Source organism: Physella acuta, unplaced genomic scaffold (genome assembly GCF_028476545.2).
Source record: "Physella acuta isolate Inbredline_101_S28 unplaced genomic scaffold, ASM2847654v3 ptg001254l, whole genome shotgun sequence".
Classification (NCBI taxonomy): Eukaryota; Metazoa; Mollusca; class Gastropoda; family Physidae; genus Physella; species Physella acuta.
Genome location: NW_026732769.1, coordinates 168754 through 184428, shown reverse-complemented (window position 1 = coordinate 184428; position 15675 = coordinate 168754). Strand labels below are relative to the sequence as shown.

Below are 15675 nucleotides of genomic sequence, written 5' to 3'. Positions count from 1 at the left end.
TTTGATGAGAAATACCTCAGTGCAACAATTTGCATGGTAGAAGTTAGATTTTTTTTTACTGTGTGGTTTATTTGGTTGATGTATAATGCAAACCGTCACCGTCATCCAACAAGATGTAAACTTTGACCCCCCGTCAGCCAACAGACGATGATGTAACCCCCTCCCCCCCCCCCCCCCCCCCCCACACACACGCAACCAACAGATGATGGTGTAAATTCACACCCCCCCCCCCAACCAAACCAAAGACGATGATGTAAATCCTCCCACCCACAAAGTGGATCGGGGTCAGACCAAACGTTGTGCCGTGATCCGCCAGGTTGAGGGCTGTGAAATGGACTACACGACCCGTCCACGAAACATTAGTTGGAGGCACAAAAACACTTTACGTATTGACTGTCGCCTACACCCCCCCCCCCCTCCCCCGTGTTGTTTTAGCTGCTTTGAAGCACCAGAGTTTTCGTCGCGAAGACGCATACGTAGATGTGAAAGTATCAAAGGAAAATCTCTTGGGTATCCTCTTGATAGTCCAAAATGATTTTAGACAATACATTTGGTAGCAACACAGTTGCAGAAGCTGTAGACAAGAGACCAGAGCTGATGACCGCCTCACGGGGCTTCTCTCCTGGCGTTTCCTGAAGCCCTAGGACAGCGGGGGCTTCTCTCCCTGACGTTTCCTGAAGCCCTAGGACAGCGGGGGGCTTCTCTCCTGGCGTTTCCTGAAGCCCTAGGACAGCGGGGGCTTCTCTCCTGACGTTTCCTGAAGCCCTAGGACAGCGGGGGGCTTCTCTCCTGACGTTTCCTGAAGCCCTAGGACAGCGGGGGGCTTCTCTCCTGACGTTTCCTGAAGCCCTAGGACAGCGGGGGGCTTCTCTCCTGACGTTTCCTGAAGCCCTAGGACAGCGGGGGCTTCTCTCCTGACGTTTCCTGAAGCCCTAGGACAGCGGGGGGGCTTCTCTCCTGACGTTTCCTGAAGCCCTAGGACAGCGGGGGGCTTCTCTCCTGACGTTTCCTGAAGCCCTAGGACAGCGGGGGGACTTCTCTCCTGACGTTTCCTGAAGCCCTAGGACAGCGGGGGCTTCTCTCCTGACGTTTCCTGAAGCCCTAGGACAGCGGGGGGGTTTCTCTCCTGACGTTTCCTGAAGCCCTAGGACAGCGGGGGGCTTCTCTCCTGACGTTTCCTGAAGCCCTAGGACAGCGGGGGCTTCTCTCCTGACGTTTCCTGAAGCCCTAGGACCAGCGGGGGGGCTTCTCTCCTGACGTTTCCTGAAGCCCCTAGGACAGCGGGGGCTTCTCTCCTGACGTTTCCTGAAGCCCTAGGACAGCGTGGGCTTCTCTCCTGACGTTTCCTGAAGCCCTAGGACAGCGGGGGCTTCTCTCCTGACGTTTCCTGAAGCCCTAGGACAGCGGGGGCTTCTCTCCTGACGTTTCCTGAAGCCCTAGGACAGCGGGGGGCTTCTCTCCTGACGTTTCCTGAAGCCCTAGGACAGCGGGGGGGCTTCTCTCCTGACGTTTCCTGAAGCCCTAGGACAGCGGGGGGCTTCTCTCCTGACGTTTCCTGAAGCCCTAGGACAGCGGGGGCTTCTCTCCTGACGTTTCCTGAAGCCCTAGGACAGCGGGGGGGGGCTTCTCTCCTGACGTTTCCTGAAGCCCTAGGACAGCGGGGGCTTCTCTCCTGACGTTTCCTGAAGCCCCTAGGACAGCGGGGGCTTCTCTCCTGACGTTTCCTGAAGCCCTAGGACAGCGGGGGCTTCTCTCCTGACGTTTCCTGAAGCCCTAGGACAGCGGGGGGCTTCTCTCCTGACGTTTCCTGAAGCCCTAGGACAGCGGGGGGCTTCTCTCCTGACGTTTCCTGAAGCCCTAGGACAGCGGGGGGCTTCTCTCCTGACGTTTCCTGAAGCCCTAGGACAGCGGGGGGCTTCTCTCCTGACGTTTCCTGAAGCCCTAGGACAGCGGGGGCTTCTCTCCTGACGTTTCCTGAAGCCCTAGGACAGCGGGGGGCTTCTCTCCTGACGTTTCCTGAAGCCCTAGGACAGCGGGGGGGCTTCTCTCCTGACGTTTCCTGAAGCCCTAGGACAGCGGGGGGCTTCTCTCCTGACGTTTCCTGAAGCCCTAGGGACAGCGGGGGCTTCTCTCCTGACGTTTCCTGAAGCCCTAGGACAGCGGGGGGCTTCTCTCCTGACGTTTCCTGAAGCCCTAGGACAGCGGGGGCTTCTCTCCTGACGTTTCCTGAAGCCCTAGGACAGCGGGGGCTTCTCTCCTGACGTTTCCTGAAGCCCTAGGACAGCGGGGGGCTTCTCTCCTGACGTTTCCTGAAGCCCTAGGACAGCGGGGGCTTGGAATCTTCTAGTCCTCCATCACCCTTTCACCTGTCAGTAAAAACGGTTTCACCGGGCTTAGAACCTAAGCCACGCGAGCAGGTCAGTTGATGAACTTAGAGGCATCTCTTCGGGGGGGGGGGGGGGGGGGGGGGGGGCGGCAGAGACCCCCCCGGAGAAAGTCTATCGCCCCCCCCCCCCCACCGAGCGAAATAGAATCTATATAGACATTTTAGCCCGCCCCCCCCCCCCCCCCCCGGAGAAAAAAAGTCTTGAAGAAACACTGCTTAGAGAGGTCAGAGGCCCATTTGAGGCGCATGCTGTATTTCATCGAGAAGGTGTAAATGGACATGTGGTATTAAATGTCTTTTTAGCGCATCCTCCATAAAGTAGACTGTCTCACTACATTTTTAATTGAAACTATTTCTTAATTTAGTGATTTAACCTAATTAATTGCGAAATGACTCAAACTCATCTTTGGCCTGAATTAATAGTGTTTAAAAACATCGTTATCTTGTAAATTCTTTTTTTTTTTTAGTTTTTTTCGGCTGCAAATTGGGAAAAGTGTAACTGCATACATGGTAAGTCGGTCAAAAGAATATGTAACATGGAATCTTGATATGTGTAACGGTTTCCCGTGTTCGTTTTATTCGTTTTTTGCATGTATATTATTAATTTTTAATAAATTCCTTAATATAACTACTGTTCTTTAGTATATTTTATTTTGACATTAATTAAGAGAAGACATTGCTTTTTTTAAAATTCGCCTAGTACAAACGTATTTTTATGGGCACCCCCTATAAGCCTCTATTCGACTATTTTTAAGAGGAGCAATAAGTCATGGAAGTGGTTTGAAGGTTTGCCTATCTTTCTCATTACAGCTCATGTAGTTGTTTTTTTTAAGTTACTGTAGAACAATCACTGCTGTAGTAAACCTCAAAAATCAAACGGTCATGTTTTTTATAGCCATATTTATTTTAATAACAACCCACCAGGGGCGGAACTACAGTGCCGCCAGACCCCGCAATGCGGGGGAGCCCACGCCATTTAGGGGCCCATAGCCGACCATAATACATTTTTTATAGTATAGTTAAAAAAATAAATTTTTTGCATTTTTGACTTGACGGTAAAAGCTTTTTGTAAATAACAAACAGATCTGCTACAGTAGTGATGTTATACAGTAGCTAACTCATGCTGTTGTGTAAAAAAAAAATATGCCTGAGCTGTAGTTTGAAAGATAGGCAAACTTTCAAAACACTTCCATGACTTATTTCCCTTTTTAAAATAGCTAAATAGGGGCGATCCTAAGCTCCTTTTAATGTATTTGTACTAAATAAATTAAAAAGCAATAACTTCTTTATTTTTTTAAGAAATGCATACTAAAGAATGACATAGCATAAAAAGGAAATATATTTGAAACAAATAATATAAATACATAAAACACATAAAAATAAACATAACACGAGAAACCATTACACATACAAAGCTTTCACGTTTTATATTCTTTTGACTGGCTAAAAACTAGCGTATAGGGCAGAGTAGGCAGTATTAGTAATACTATTACAGAAACATTTTGAATAGACTAATTCCAAATCTTAAAAAAAAAATAATTCTATACAGACTAATGCAATCACACTCACACACATGACATTTTTATAATTTGTTTAAATTGAAAAAAAAAATTATTTCAAAACTCGATCTGGCTAGAAATGATTATCCAATGTTTGTATTGTGTGTTTATATATATATATATATATATATATATATATATATATATATATATATATATATATATATATATATATATATATATATATATATATATATATATATATATATATATATATATGTATATATATATATATAATATACACATATATATACGTATATATATATATATATATATATATATATATATATATATTATATATATATATATATATATATATATATATATATATACGTATATATATATATGTATATGTATATGTATATATATATATATACACATATATATACGTATATATATATATATATATATATATATATATATATATATATATATATATATATATATATATATATATATATATATATATATATATACGTATATATATATATATGTATATGTATATATATGTGTATATATATGTGTATATATATACATATATATACGTATATATATATATATATATATATATATATATATATATATATATATATATATATATATATATAGGGGGGCCCAGAATTTTTTTTTTTTGCGGGGTGGCCCTTTTTTTCTAGTTCCGCCACTGCAACCCACCAGATTTTAAAAATATTGTATACACCTTTTCGATCTTTATGTAGCTTATAGTATATCAGTGTTTACGTCTAAAAGGTTTAACAGTGTACATTATATCATTGTTTACGTCACTCCGTGTAACGCCGCCACGTGGCTACGCATGACTGCGTGTAATAAATGTGTTCCTGTTATGCAACGAGTGTGTGTGTGTGTTTGTCTCTCAGGGTCAGCCCTTACTGAACTTCACACCCTACCCCCACTGGGTGACCATCACACCCTACCCCCAACTGGGTGACCATCACACCCTACCCCCACTGGGTGACCATCCACACCCTACCCCCACTCAATGGGTGACCATCACACCCTACCCCCACTGGGTGACCATCACACCCTGCCCCCCACTGGGTGACCATCACACCCTACCCCCCCACTGAGGCACTGGGTGACCATCACACCCTACCCCCACTGGGTGACCATCACACCCCTGCCCCCACTGGGTGACCATCACACCCTACCCCACTGGGTGACCATCACACCCTACCCCCACTGAGGCACTGGCTGACCATCACACCCTACCCCCACTGGGGTGACCATCACACCCTACCCCACTGGGTGACCATCACACCCTACCCCCCACTGGGTGACCATCACACCCTACCCCCACTGTGTGACCATCACACCCTACCCCCACTGAGGCACTGGGTGACCATCACACCCTACCCCCACTGGGTGACCATCACACCCTACCCCCCACTGGGTGACCATCACACCCTACCCCCCACTGAGGCAGTGGCTGACCATCCACACCCTACCCCCACTGGGTGACCCATCACACCCTACCCCCACTGGGTGACCATCACACCCTACCCCCCACTGGGTGACCATCACACCCTACCCCCACTGGGTGACCATCACACCCTACCCCCACTGAGGCAGTGGCTGACCATCACACCCTACCCCCACTGGGTGACCATCACACCCTACCCCCACTGGGTGACCATCACACCCTACCCCCACTGGGTGACCATCACACCCTACCCCCACTGGGTGACCATCACACCCTACCCCCACTGGGTGACCATCACACCCTACCCCCACTGGGTGACCATCACACCCCTACCCCCCACTGTGTGACCATCACACCCCTACCCCCACTGAGGCACTGGGTGACCATCACACCCTACCCCCACTGGGTGACCATCACACCCTACCCCCACTGGGTGACCATCACACCCTACCCCCACTGGGTGACCATCACACCCTACCCCCACTGGGTGACCATCACACCCTACCCCCACTGGGTGACCATCACACCCTACCCCCACTGGGTGACCATCACACCCTACCCCCACTGGGTGACCATCACAACCCCTAACCCCCACTGGGTGACCATCACACCCTACCCCCCACTGTGTGACCATCACACCCTACCCCCCACTGGGACACTGGGTGACCATCACACCCTACCCCCCACTGGGACACTGGGTGACCATCACACCCTACCCCCACTAAGTGACCATCACACCCTACCCCCACTGGGACACTGGGTGACCATCACACCCTACCCCCACTGGGACACTGGGTGACCATCACACCCTACCCCCACTGGGTGACCATCACACCCTACCCCCACTGGGACACTGGGTGACCATCACACCCTACCCCCACTGGGACACTGGGTGACCATCACCACCCTACCCCCCACTGAGGCAGTGGGTGATAGCACAGATAGTGAGACATTGATCGATCGGCACAGAGACGTAGCGACCCTTCCCGGCGCCCGGGGACAAACTTTAATTTGGCGCCTCCCCCCCCCCCGGCAGAAACTTAACTTTCAATTTAGCGTCGTCGTCCCCCCCCCCCCCCGGGACAAACTTTCAATTTGGCTCCCCCCACCCTATATTTTATATGTATAATGCAAAACCGCAGTTAAAATAAGCTTTTATTTTTTTTTTCAACCCATTTTAGCGCCCCTAGGGTCGGCGCCCGGGGAATATGTACCACCCCCCCCCCCCTCATTACGCCTCTGGATCGGCACACATATAGAGCGTGGTACTGATTCATGTGTGATTACTTCAACTCAGAACTGGATGCCACAAATTTAAAGACATGCCGAGATTTACTTATATTAATTTAAAACGGTTGGTTAATTAACATAATTATAGTGTTTGAGCATGCGTGATAAATCAATTGTTAGTCAACCGGTAGAGAAATTCTTTAATTGGCTTATTGTTATTGTTAGTGTCGTACATGACACATTGCTTATCGGAATGTTATAGTTACGTGTCGTCTTTGATACATCACTTATCTGAATTTTCTGAATGTTATTGCTAGGTGTCTTACATGATACTTTGCTTCTTACTATTTAATGTTGGAAATTTAGAGAATACATGTCAAGACTTAATGATCTATTTTTAAAACAACATATTACACAAGAAAACCTATATGAAATGTAAAGCTGTATGTTAGGCGAGTGTTAAAAGGGTGGGATTTGTATCCTACAAGGTAATTGTGACACAAAATACCCACTTGAAAAATTTTAAGCTACGCAGCTGTAGACCCCCTGGAGATAGAACCTCGGTATGAAAAGATGTGCATGATGTCTCTAGCTTAACGTGTCTCTAAAAATTCAAGGAGAATATGTAAAGATGAATGTGTACAGAGGAATATGTAGAGCTACCAATCATAGAGACAAGTGTGTTCATGGATCAGTGTTATTTCTAAGTATATATATATATATATATATATATATATATATATATATATATATATATATATATATATATATATATATATATATATATATATATCAGCAATACTTATGACGTTCATACGGACTAGGATCGAAGAGTGGGTGGGGGGGGGGGGGGGTAAAACATTTTTACTGCACACGTTAAATATGGATGTACTCTAACCAAGTTCGCGATAGTTAGTTCTATATGTGTAGTAGTTATTGAAGCTATGTCGTACCACGTGAATTTTACACACGCCAGAATTGGTGTTTGTTTTAAGTTTAGAGTCGAGTAAAGGGAAATCATTCATCCTGAGGGTGAAGCATATTTTAAAATTTAAGAAATGTATTTTAAAAAAACACACATAATAACACGCTTTTAAATCCATGTTCATGTTTCTGTGACCTCGGTATGTGAAGGGATGGTGTGGTCACACTATACACAGCCGCCTTTACTTTCCCCAAGATGAGTTAGGGACCCATCAGAGTGGACTTAGGGACGTCTTACAATCTCGCGTCTTGCATTTAACCAAGTCGTCCCTTACTCTTGAATTGGACGTGTTTGGGGGGGGGGGGGGGGTAAGGGGGGGGGGGGCAATGACTGAAATAAACCGGCACCAAAATGTTCAGGAAGGCTACAACAAACACATATTCGTTGTGACAAAAACAAGACGTGACATTTAGTAGTATTTCAAAAAGTTGAACTCGATCATCGATCGCAGTCACAGCACTATGTCAATTGGGTGGTAATTTGGTACTGGTAAGAATGACACAGCTTTTTCTAGCGGTTTAAAAAACAGACCTACACAACAGCAGAAAACATGACTTTGGATTTTTTTTTCTTTTGGAAATATTTACTAAGGGGAGACAAACCAGCTAACAACAGACGTCACCCTCCGTTTGATCAGCGTAAAGTGCACGACGCGTCCCCAGATAATACTGAACAACGCGACACGTTTTTTTAAAGTAAAAGGTCAAGTGTGTGTGTGTGTGTGTGGGGGGGGGGGGGGGGGGTTGAGGTCAGAGTTCAGAAAGTCAGATTGTTGCTATTTTATTAGAGAAAACTTTAGTGTTCTCTTCTCAAATTTCTTGGCAAAATCATTTAGCTGTCAGGAGAGTTTGGAATGTGCGCGCTTAGAATGAAGTAAATAGTGCCCAATTATGTTGAACCAACAAACACGACATGCAATAGTGCAGTCGGTGCATATGGGAGACCGACCCGTATGAAATGTGAGTGGAAAGTTCTAGAAGAAAAATAAATGATCAGGGGGATGTTTGAGTACTGGCCCATTAGTCATGCTAGCATATTCCCATACAAAGTAGCTGGGGTCGTTTCCAGGGAAATGCAGGCTGTTCAGTGAGACAACAATTCCTGTGGGCCACTTGTGGCGCATACGGTCACAGCCACAACTCTACCGCACGCAATTTTGGGCGACAATTTTGTAGTAAGGGAGACAACTCTACTATTCACGAACAGGACGACTAGCTCATCTACTAATATAGTGCAGTAACTCATTAATTATGTGTTGATTTAGTATCTCCCAGCATTAATTAGCAGTAAGGTAGTTTTAGGAGTGGAGTGTTTGCCTTCCTATTGAAATAGAGGTTTTATTTAAAATGCCACACCTAATCTTGAGACTTTCGGGCATGTTAGAAGTAATTAAGAAGTTGTGGAATATGGGCCGGTCAATAGTTTTCTTCTCTTTGCAGCATGAAGGTAAATACTGACTAAAATACTATTGGAACTGAATTATAAAATCTTGTTTCTCTCCATTCACTTATACTATAACAAATTATTTAAACAAAAGTTGTTCAATGTTCACTGGCGAACAGGAATGAAGTAAGACTAAATTTACCTTTTAAAAACCGCCTATAAGTTAGATTAACACTTCTACCACTTTATATATACATACTTATTACCCAGTAAGAAAAAAAAAACCAACAGATGTCAGCCCTTTAAAATATTTTAATGTTCATTTTGTGAAGTAATGTCACAAGTAAAACATCAAGAGAGAAATAGGAGAGCATATGTATTACAGCAACATCATCGGATGTATGACACAAAACAAACACCTGTAGCAGGTCAAACAATGAGCTCATTGCTGGACATCCCACAGGAGCTTCACATTACAACAATGAATGAATACATTGAACACTGTACATTGAGAAGATCATCATTTAAACCTCCCAGCTTCCCCCATGATCAAATGCGTAATCTCCATTTTTCTAAATGGAGAAATGATTTCAATGATTCAAGTCAACTGAACTCTACTAGAGTACAATGGTCAAAATGATAATTTATATCACAATTTAAGGTTTTGAAATGCTATTCCTACTAACTTTTTTTTTTAGTAATTTAACCCTTTACAGCCCAACACTCATCTGATCAGTAACTATTACTGAATTAAAAGTGGAAAAAAAAAAGATGTTTGAATAAGCCTACATTTTTAAATGTATAAAACAAACTCTCCAATCAACTTTTTTTTTATTTTAGGCTCGGCTGTAAAGGATTAAATATACATTTTACCAAAGGAATATTTTCCAATAAAAATTTGAACTTGTAATTTACAATAATGTACAATTAATAATCAGTAGGTGAATTACTGAAGATCAGGAAACAAATCTGCAAAGCTGGTGTCTTGCCACATTAACTGGTCATTGATGAACTCTCCTTCACTGCTTTGTGGAGACAAGGGATCAATATCACTGCTAATACCTGAGTCACTGTGAGAGTCAGGGGAGTTAAGTGATGAATCTTTGATACTCAAATAGTGTTCATATATCTCATCAAACAATTTTGTGGCATTCAAATCTTTTTCTGTTGTCAAATCTTCCAGTTGTGTGTTTTGTAAAAGATTGAAAAAAGAGTTTGAGATATTGCTGGATTTGTTGACTTCAGTGTCACAATTAGATTGAATTAAATCTATATTGAAGTCCTGGAAAAAGTTGAGAGATGTTTCCATGTCAGAGTCTGAAAGTGTGTTGATGAATTCAGATTCCTCTAGATTTAGAGTCTCATTGGATACAGAAGATGGTGCCACCACAGTCGTGGTGTTGGCATTTATTCTGCCTAAGTCCAAGGGTGAAGGTCCTATTATAGAAACTGTGACTGGCTCAGCTGGTTGAGGCACAGAGCCAACAACATCTCCTGTGTGGTTTCTTTTCAACCCTGACAAAGCCACTGGCTTATTTGATGTTGGAACAATGCTGCCATTATTTTCTAGTTTCAAAACAGCTGCAGTGTACTTATGCTGTCCTTCTTTCCCTCCTATTTGAATCAAGGGCTGAGGTTTTACATAAACATGGTCTATTTGAATTAATTCGTTGAGGGATTCCAGCTCCGCTGATGAGAGCCCCACCATTCTAGGTGTAGGGATTCTGTTGTTGGTTCCGTTGCTTGAATCAGTGATGATTCCTCCACTGACACTCTCCGAGATGGGTGTGATTGCTTTCTCTTGCGACTGCTCACATTCCCCATTTTCTGAAAGTTCTTGTAGCAGGCAGAAGATATCATCAGGCTGTAAAAAAAAAATGTTATACATCTTCCCTGCATGAAAAGGAACAGATTAAAAAAACAAAACAAACATCAGTCAATCATTTTTAAATAGTTCCAACCGTAAGTGGGGGAGAAGAGAAACTGCATTACAAACCAACAAAAATGAAAAGTAATAAATGTATACCTGAGAGTTATCACCAAAGTGCAGACCATCCACCGAGACAGAATCTGTACCTGTTCCTTCGGCAGAGGAACAGCAGGTGCTGCGGACCTGTAAAGAATAAAATTGCAAACATTAAAATATTGCAACAGAAAATACAATGTAAGAACCATGTAGCCCCTTAATGAATACAAATAAATTACCTATAGGTATCAGTTTCTGTCTTGATGGAGGGCACTGGGGTATCACTTAGCCTAGATTTAAGTGCTGCATTTTCTTTAGCTAAACTGCTAGAAGTTTCTTTCAGGGTGCAATTTTGTTTTTTCAACAGCTTGTTCTCCTCTTCTAATTTGGCAACTTTTTCTTCCAGCTCTACCATTAGAGCCTTTTTTCTGTCTCTAGCTGTCTGTGCTGCTACACGATTTTTTAACTTCCTGCAGAAAAAAAAATGCATTGTAAATTTAATAAAACTATCCAGTATCCAGCCTTGATTTATTGTATCTAAACAGGCCAGCTTTATTTTAAAATCAATGAAGGGACTAGGCAATTTTTGTTTTCAACTAGATCTAGATTTTAGATCTAGATGCATTTAAATCTAGATCTAGATATTAAAAAATTATTAATAATAAAACAAGTGGAAATGATACTATCTAGACTCTATCTATCTAGAATCTAGATCTACTAAGTAGATCTAGATCTAGATTAGTAAGAATAGATTCTAGATTATCTAGATCTAATAAACTAATGTGGTTTATAAAGTTTGGTGTCATTGGTGTGTTAGTGTTAACAGTTAAATCCAGTAAAGTACTGTAAGAAAAGTAAGTCGTTTATTTCGTAGATCTAGTTTAAACCTTAAAGTGGGTTGAGAACTTAGGACAACTTACTGAACTTAGCCTTAAAGTGGCTTAAAGGGTCTGATCAATAATGAGCCGCCATATTTACATTTCCTGGTTTGTTATTTTTAAAAATTCAACTTTATTACTCTGCTCACCTAGCTAGGCCTACCGCGTAGGTCCGGTAACAAATTAAGAAAGAATATTGATCTTCCTTACCGTCTTAACAATTTTTCGTCAGGTGACAAATGGGTTAATCGTCGCCTTTTTTTTGGTCCTCCCGCTCCACTGGAGTTACTGTCGTCACTGTCAAAATCGACGGTATCCAGGAGAGAATACTCGGCACTTCTGGACATGTTTATTGTACCATGTTTTCCAGGATAGGCCGTAATAACAATCGTATTTGAAGCTATCGCTGACATTTTCAAAATCCTATGTCGTTTCCAATCAACATCTAAAATATGCCGTTTAATGGCGATTACTTAAAATTTGCTTAATATCAAGGCATCTTGTTTTACTCTCGGCTTCCAGTAAAGTATCTGGATGTTAGCTGATGTGGTGCTACTTGATTGGACGAAAGCTACGTGACGTCACACTCACGTGATTAGACATTGAACAGGTTTAGGCCTAGTTTATTTTTAGTACCATATACTGTAAAGCTCCAAAATACATCCATGAAATAATGTACACCGAAAGCTAGTAATAGCATATGATGTATTGTTTTGAGCTAGTTTGGATAATATTTTTATGTACATTATTAAAATCAAAGTTATCGCAAATAAACTTAAAATAAAATAAAAAAACAGAATTGTTATACAAAAACATTTTGATGGTACTTACTGTAGGCTATGTCCTAAAAAGACGGGGAAAAAAACCCGCATGATGAAAGGTACTAATAATATTGCAGCAACCAGCTGACGTGGTAATGTACAGCGTCATTTTTTAAAGCTACGATAGGAAAGTGTAAATATACATTCTAATTATAGCCAAGGCTACATCCAGTAGGCCCTAACTGCCTGACATTCACAATTTAAAAAAAAAAACAAAAAAACCCAAGATCTCTATAAATTTTGAGACCGGAGCCGAACTGCAACGTATTTTGAAATAATAAGTTACGAACTATCTAGATCTATTATAGTTACAGGCATAGTTTCTAGATCTAGATCTTGATAAATAAAAAGTACGTGGACAGTATGGGAGTGGTCTACTAATGATGTCATCAATTGTTGTAAATCGACTTATCATTTTACCGTCATCAGGTCGTCCATAATGAGTATTAATGACGTTACCACTGATTGCTTCTGTCTTACTCTTACCATACCATACAAGTTTCTTCACATTTTTCTCAGTACTTATCATCGTGATATTACAGATAACAATATGATATGATACGACCACTAGCACCGGGTGTCCTTAAATAGCCCCCCCCCCCCCCCACCCCCCGGTTTTTAAAAATAGAAAACGTGTATTCGTGTCTTAGTCTAGAAATCTATGGACAGTTAACTATCTACAATTCACAAACCAGCGAGGCGTGTAGTTTTAAGGGGACGTAACTGTCGTAACAGATGCGAAATGTCTGCTGCGGGGTCGATCACCACATGTTGCCTCAACAAAGGGAAGCCACAACCGCAGCTGAGGAGGGGGAGGGTGGGGGGACTACAATTGATTTTGTTGTGTCTTTGTCTACATTAGCTAGAAATATCTTTGTTATCTACACACCAATAGATAAAGATACTGTGTATTGTCGCATAGTAGGTATTACGTTACTGGGAACAAGCATATGGCTAAACAAAAGTAGGCGTAATACGTAGTGCTACTTCTGTTGCTCAAAATATTATCATAATGGCTAAGAGTAATTAACTTACACCGAGCAGTCTTCCCTAATGGGAGTTAATTAACAGACGTGTGAAAAGGGGGGGGGGGGAGGTGTATTGTGCATAAATGACGTCACGCCTATGTAGAAAATTGGAGTTGGGTGTGATGTAATTAAAGTTGGGCGTGACAGTAAGATCATGTATAGACGACCACAATAGCACGACAGCATTCCTTTGGAATCATTAACAATGATTCAATACTTACATGCCACTACATGAGGTTGATGTGATGAACGGGTGGGGGGGGGGGGGGGGGCATGTAGAGGTTGAGGCGCTGTAAAGGGATATTTCGTAACTTCTGATAAAGACAAAAACACTGAAGTTGGCCTTTCTGAAAGTGTCCACATGACATCACACTAAACCTGTGTCCACATGACATCCACACCAAACCTGTGTCCACATGACATCCACACCAAACCTGTGTCCACATGACATCCACACTAAACCTGTGTCCACATGACATCCACACCAAACCTGTGTCCACATGACATCCACACTAAACCTGTGTCCACATGACATCCACACCAAACCTGTGTCCATATGACATTTACACCAAATCTGTGTCCACATGACATCCACACCAAATCTGTGTCCATATGACATCCACACCAAACCTGTTTCCACATGACATCCACACCAAACCTGTGTCCACATGACATCCACACCAAACCTGTGTCCATATGACATCCACACCAAATCTGTGTCCACATGACATCCACACTAAACCTGTGTCCACATGACATCTAAACCTGTGTCCACATGACATCCACACCAAACCTGTGTCCACATGACATCCACACCAAACCTGTGTCCATATGACATCCACACCAAACCTGTCTCCACATGACATCCAAACCTGTGTCCACATGACATCCAAACCTGTGTCCACATGACATCCACACCAAACCTGTGTCCACATGCCATCCACACCAAACCTGTGTCCACATGACATCCACACCAAACCTGTGTCCACATGACATCCACACCAAACCTGTGTACACATGACATCCACACCAAACCTGTGACCACATGACATCCACACCAAATCTGTGTCCATATGACATCCACACCAAACCTGTGTCCATATGACATCCACACCAAACCTGTCTCCACATGACATCCAAACCTGTGTCCACATGACATCCAAACCTGTGTCCACATGACATCCACACCAAACCTGTGTCCACATGCCATCCACACCAAACCTGTGTCCACATGACATCCACACCAAACCTGTGTCCACATGACATCCACACCAAACCTGTGTACACATGACATCCACACCAAACCTGTGACCACATGACATCCACACCAAACCTGTGTCCACATGACATCCACACCAAACCTGTGTCCACATGACACCCACACCAAACCTGTGTCCACATGACATCCACACCAAACCTGTGTCCACATGACACCCACACCAAACCTGTGTCCACATGACATTCACACCAAACCTGTGTCCACATGACATCCACACCAAACCTGTGTCCACATGACATCCACACCAAACCTGTGTCCACATGACATCCACACCAAATCTGTGTCCATATGACATCCACACCAAACCTGTTTCCACATGACATCCACACCAAACCTGTGTCCACATGACATCCACACCAAACCTGTGTGCACATGACATCCACACCAAACCTGTGTCCACATGACATCCACACCAAACCTGTGTCCACATGACATCCACACCAAACCTGTGTCCACATGACATCCACACCAAACCTGTGTCCACATGACATCCACACCAAACCTGTGTCCACATGACATCCACACCAAACCTGTGTCCACATGACATCCACACCAAACCTGTGTCCACATGACATCCGCACCAAACCTGTGTCCACATGACATCCACACCAAACCTGTGTCCACATGACATCCACACCAAACCTGTGTCCACATGACATCCACACCAAATCTGTGTCCATATGACATCCACACCAAACCTGTTTCCACATGACATCCAC

General features: G+C 43.1%; 2 protein-coding genes across 2 annotated transcripts; both read right to left on the bottom strand.

Annotated features, from left to right (window-relative positions):
• Nucleotides 1-724: 724 nt before the first annotated feature.
• LOC131957660 (proline-rich protein HaeIII subfamily 1-like) lies at nucleotides 725-8724 on the bottom strand. Its single transcript, XM_059322399.1, has 4 exons — nucleotides 8614-8724; nucleotides 1761-2275; nucleotides 1424-1604; nucleotides 725-1060 (listed from the first exon to the last, which is right to left on the bottom strand). The coding sequence occupies exons 1-4, from the start codon at nucleotides 8722-8724 to the stop codon at nucleotides 725-727; spliced, it is 1143 nt and encodes a 380-aa protein (XP_059178382.1).
• Nucleotides 8725-9281: 557 nt separating this feature from the next.
• On the bottom strand, nucleotides 9282-12394 carry LOC131957657 (X-box-binding protein 1). Its single transcript, XM_059322396.1, has 4 exons — nucleotides 12039-12394; nucleotides 11190-11420; nucleotides 11011-11097; nucleotides 9282-10848 (listed from the first exon to the last, which is right to left on the bottom strand). Exons 1-4 carry the CDS (start codon nucleotides 12239-12241, stop codon nucleotides 10647-10649), a joined length of 723 nt encoding a protein of 240 aa, XP_059178379.1. The 5' UTR covers nucleotides 12242-12394; the 3' UTR covers nucleotides 9282-10646.
• Between the last annotated feature and the right edge of the window lie 3281 nt (nucleotides 12395-15675).

Bases quoted from the DNA above. Each gene is read 5' to 3' on its own strand.
- LOC131957660 (XM_059322399.1), bottom strand. From the start codon at position 8,724: ATGCGCCACAAGTGGCCCACAGGAATTGTTGTCTCACTGAACAGCCTG. The intron at 2,276-8,613 runs GTACTCAAACAT...CCGCTGTCCTAG, and splicing joins CTAGCATGACTAATGGGCCA to GGCTTCAGGAAACGTCAGGA. The intron at 1,061-1,423 runs GTCAGGAGAGAA...CCGCTGTCCTAG, and splicing joins GTCCTAGGGCTTCAGGAAAC to GGCTTCAGGAAACGTCAGGA.
- LOC131957657 (XM_059322396.1), bottom strand. From the start codon at position 12,241: ATGTCAGCGATAGCTTCAAATACGATTGTTATTACGGCCTATCCTGGA. The intron at 11,098-11,189 runs GTAATTTATTTG...TATTCTTTACAG, and splicing joins ACAGAAACTGATACCTATAG to GTCCGCAGCACCTGCTGTTC. The intron at 10,849-11,010 runs GTATACATTTAT...TTTTTTTTACAG, and splicing joins ACTTTGGTGATAACTCTCAG to CCTGATGATATCTTCTGCCT.